Genomic DNA, 5,000 nt, shown 5'->3' on the forward strand with positions numbered 1-5,000 from the left:
TAACGGAAACGATTTTTCTTTTTCTTTTTTGAAAATAAAATTCTTGCCAGGAGTAAATTCTTTGGTGGGAACTGATGTTAAACAGTCCGTTTCGTTAAGTAGTCAAAGAATGTGGAGCGAGAAGTTTGAGTACAATCAGAACTGGTAATTCTCAGATTTTGGAATCTGACATTTATTTGTAAGAAATAATTAAATAATGCTTTAGAATTCTTTTAAAAGTATTTTTGTGACTTTCCTTTTGTTGTAGGTTTTGTTCACAAGACTCAGGCTTTTGGAGGAATTTTTTTTTGGAGGGAACAGGGGGGGTGGGGGGCATGATGGGGGTGGGGGGCATGATGGGGGTAGGATTCGGTGTGGGAGGGAATTGTTGAATGTGTGAATGTTCTTTTATAAAGGGGCATTAACAGACAGAAACGATTCAATATTCCAGGTATTTCACTTTATTCTGCTCGGAGAACATCATCACACTTTACATTGCCAGAAGCTATAGTCGAGGGCACATGTACATAACAGGGCCTTGGAAAATCAGGCCAAGCTAAACACCTGGAGTTTTCCACTGGTGTCAACAGGAAGTGCATCCTCTTCCTTTCAACATCATCGATCTCCGCACAAAACAGGCAGAGCAGGATCCTTTTCTTTTACCACTTTTGCAATTCAGGATGCACTATCACCAGGCAGGTGCTAAAAGTGACTGTGACTATGTACAAAAATGATGTCCTACACCGAGGCATCTGGCTCAGTACACAAAATACATTTCCACCAAGTCTCATGGACATTCTCATCTTCAAAAGCACTGCATAAGGGTCAAAGTGAAGTATCTCTATTGTCAAAACACAGTCACCATTCAAAGCAACAAACGGCCAATTTTTGAAATTGATCATGAACCATCACAATACAGTGCTAAAAAACAAGAAAGAAGAGATGAAGAAATTGCATAAACACATGCGCTATCGTAATGCATTCTCACACGTTGCTCATCCACGGATTTGCTTCAAACATCCGCCCAGCACCCGCTCGTGTGAGCAGAGAGAAGCCCGTGAGGCCCAGCTGAGATGACTTGTAAAAATGTTAAAAATTCAAGTGTGCCATATTATGGCGGAACACATTTGATCAAGCGCACAGCGTTGATCACACAAAAGGAGAGAGAGGGAGAGGGAGAGAGAGAGAGAGAGAGAGAGAGAGAGAGAGAGAGAGAGAGAGAGAGAGAGAGAGAGAGAGAGAGAGAGAGAGAGAGAGAGAGAGAGAGAGAGAGAGTGTGAGAGAGAGAGAGAAAGAGAGAGAGACACACACACAGAGAGAGAGACACAGAGAGAGAGAGAGAGAGAGAGAGAGAGAGAGAGAGAGAGAGAGAGAGAGAGAGAGAGAGAGAGAGAGAGAGAGACACACAGAGAGAGAGAGACACACAGAGAGAGAGAGAGAGAGAGAGAGAGAGAGAGAGAGAGAGAGAGAGAGAGAGAGAGAGAGAGAGAGAGAGAGACACACACAGAGAGAGAGACACAGAGAGAGAGAGAGAGACAGACAGACAGACAGACAGACAGACAGACAGACAGACAGACACAGAGAGACACAGAGAGACACAGAGAGAGACAGAGACAGAGACAGAGACAGAGACAGAGACAGAGAGAGAGAGAGAGAGAGAGAGAGAGAGAGAGAGAGAGAGAGAGAGAGAGAGAGAGAAGCAGAATCTGTACCAGCCAGAGACCACGACCTCGGACAAGAGTTTTGGTTACGACAGGCAGGAGGAGGGATAAATAAAAACGACGTGACAATAAACGATAGGACAATAATGGAACCAGAGGTCGATGATGAACCAAGACAGTGAGAAAAGCAAAGAGAATATCACGTTGGACGTGGAGAGACGGTGCTAGCAAAGAGCACCACACAAATGCACAAGTTAGGATGTTTGCGATTCATATGCACCAAGAGGGCACGTGTACACCTGTACAATGTGCATCCGCACTTGGTAACAGATACGTACACGTGCCTGGGAGGAATAGGCCTACAGAACGGCAGAGGAACTTTTTTTTGCGCCGTATGCCCCGCACTATAGCACCGACTCAGAGCTCAAGCTCTGCTTCAAGGAATGCTTTGGAGCATGCTGGCATAAACAAGATGGCGGCCGTGTAGAAATGTGGCATGGCAGCACGAGTAAGCATATCATACATATAGTGCATCATGAAAGTGCAGGTGTTCTTTATCTTTCAGTATGTGCAAAATAATGGCTTGGTATGCACATGTCTGCCATTCCGAAAGAGTCACATGGGTGTCGAGATTCTCCTTGGCATAAAAAAAAAATCGTGCAACAGGCGAAAGTGTGGGCAGTGTGGTATGTAGTGGGGTGTAGGTAGAAAATGCGGCTGCGAGGAAGGAAGATTAAAGAGGAAAGTTATTGAAAGGGATGATGCTTTGAAATTCAATGAAGGACTTTGATCTGGCATTTCACTTCGCATCAATGTTGCTGTTTACTTTATTCTGATGATTAGAAGATTCTGGAATTGCTTACTTTGTATGGGCACCAAACTGTTTTACAAAATGAAACTATGCTTAGACATGAGTATACCACTATTCCCATAATGGTAATTATCCACGGGTGTGTATGAGATACCTTGTGAAACAGTTTAACATATTGTCTCTGGGGATGCAAAGCTTGCTGTGCTGCATTTGCGAGACTTTAGATTTTGGCGAAGAAGCTTGTTGTACACACACACACACACACACACACACACACACACACACACACACACACACACACACACACACACACACACACACACACACACACACACCAACTTCAGGTGCACAATATATTATCAGATACAAATACATTTGACCCTCCTAAGTGCTGGTCACTCAATATTGTACAGCAGCTTTCACAAGCAATATAGCAAAATGGCTTTTCGTTTTGCAAGCGCTGGAGTAACTGCCATCGTTTGATGACAATCGTAAGCCAGGGTGGTTGGTACATCTAGACAGTAGACCAGAAGTCCTTGCGTGTTGGCACATCGCAGGATAATTGATGGGCCGAGTACCGCCAATCTCAGGAAGGTTGTGAGGTAGAAGAGCAGGCCACCCCTGCACTCAGACAATGCAGAGTGATCTGTGGGATCTTTCTCAAAGCCAATGGCATCTTGAGTGTTGGTTTGATCTTTGAGTCCTTCAATCTCAAAAATAAAAGCGTGGCATTTCTCGTCTACCAGCTAAAGCATGGCGTTTCTAGAGCTTCCTCTTGCACAAAAGGAGGTCTTGCAGCCATTTTGCCTTTCTGATGAGATGGTCACATGAAACCCCTGGAGGAATCAATGAGGCTTAAGTGATAAGTTTAGGAACTGTCGTCCGCTGGAAAAGTTCATTGTCTTCTGGATGGATAATGTTCATGCGAGGCTTGTAGGGTGAGACTGTCTCTGGGAACAGCTTTGTGACCATTTCTGTTTGGATGTATGAACTGATCGGCAGGTACTTGACTGTCACGGTCTTTTCAGGTGGTGCGGGGTTGATAACGCGCCGGCGTAACCAGGGGTGCCGCAGTGCTTGGCTTGGTGTGAGTCGTAGGGCCGGGTCCATTTCCAGACATTTTTGGAGGAAATCGATGAAGAGTTTATCGTTGCAGCCTGTAGTCAGGGAGTCAGGAAGTATAAGATGGGGGCAGAGAAAAAGATAGGAAAGAGTGAGATTGTTCTCAAGTTTCTAAAATGCAGCAAAAATCATTGTCTTATGTCTGCTCATAATTTTGTAGCTGAACAGTTGTTATAAAATTTAAGTTAGAAGACTTTGGTAGTCATTACCTTTGAGCGCCGATGTCCATTCGCGGCTGCCTGGTGGACCTCTCACTTTTCCACGAGGTGATCGGCTGGAGTTTAACACCACAGTTCCATCAGAGTGCGTTGCCGTTGTACAATAGCGTGGATAGCCACGTGAGCTGAAATGCTGACGTGCACGGGCGCAGCGCTCGAGCAGTGCAGGTGGCGGTGATCCCACAAGCTCCATGATGCATGCGAGTTGATCGGCCTCGCCTTCACCAGGGAACAGCGGTGACCCAGTAAGCAGCTCAGCGAGGATGCATCCCAAGGACCACATGTCAATGGGGAGACCATAGCGTGCACCCAAAATCACCTCTGGGGCCCGGTAGAAGCGTGACTGGATGTACGTGTAAACGCGTTGGTGTTCATAGCAACTCGAGCCAAAATCGATCACCTGTTGGAACATTGATATCATCCGACTTAGTTGAGTCACTTCATATGCTGTGTGTATATATATATATATATATATATATATATATATATATATATATATATATATATATATATATATATATATATATATATATATATATATATATTCAGTAGGTGGGTCAGTGGGTGAGGGAGAAAGAGAAATGGAAATGTTTTGAGAGGTGAGCGAAAGAGAGAATTCAGAGAAAGAGATGAAAGGGTGAACAACTGAGGCTGAAACAGATGTGGCTTATACACTTGGGAACCACAGATCTCAAAATTGATATAAAAGCACAAAATAAATGCAAGACGTTGATAAGGAGATGAAACCCAAGGGATGAATAACAGCCTTGCAGGTAACTCCGCAACAGATGCAGGATACAAATTTAGAAGTGTTTCCGTATCTTTGGAGGTTACTCTCTCAGAGCATAAAGAATCACATAATATCCTAGGGCTCATGGTGGAGGGATTTGAACCTTGGAATTTTCACATCGTGACACAAGAGGGACGGACCCACAGGTTTCCTGATCATTCTTGTAATATAATTTTATACCTCTGTTTATTTTTGTGACGAAATTCTTATTTATATTCATTATGTTGTTTTCATTCTCTTACTATATGCTCATATATTAAATATAATTTTTACTTTTTGTAACATCAAGTTTGGAAATATTTTTTCCGATTTTAAAGAGTTCAAACCTTGGGATCGAAGAGCTGACTTTGACACCAATACAAAGTTTTATTAAGGACCTTAGGGATCGAAAAGATACATATATCGAAGAAACAGTTTCA

The 5,000-nt window shown here is 43.5% G+C and overlaps 1 protein-coding gene across 2 annotated transcripts in view; it reads right to left on the reverse strand.

Moving 5' to 3' along the window:
• Positions 1-2,691: 2,691 nt before the first annotated feature.
• LOC147020352 (dual specificity tyrosine-phosphorylation-regulated kinase 2-like) overlaps positions 2,692-5,000 on the reverse strand; it is a 36,359-nt gene continuing 34,050 nt past the window's right edge. For both annotated transcript variants that reach the window (XM_085895663.1, XM_085895662.1), the window contains exons 3-4: positions 3,783-4,191; positions 2,692-3,608 (exon numbers count right to left, since the gene is read on the reverse strand). In XM_085895663.1, the coding sequence (XP_085751789.1) occupies positions 3,307-3,608; positions 3,783-4,191 (711 nt within the window). In that variant the 3' untranslated portion in view covers positions 2,692-3,306. The remainder of the gene's footprint in view (positions 3,609-3,782; positions 4,192-5,000) is intronic.

The sequence above is a fragment of the Eptatretus burgeri genome, chromosome 9 (assembly GCF_056783735.1).
Source record: "Eptatretus burgeri isolate ZD-2024b chromosome 9, Ebu_testis_v1, whole genome shotgun sequence".
Taxonomy (NCBI): domain Eukaryota; kingdom Metazoa; phylum Chordata; class Myxini; order Myxiniformes; family Myxinidae; genus Eptatretus; species Eptatretus burgeri.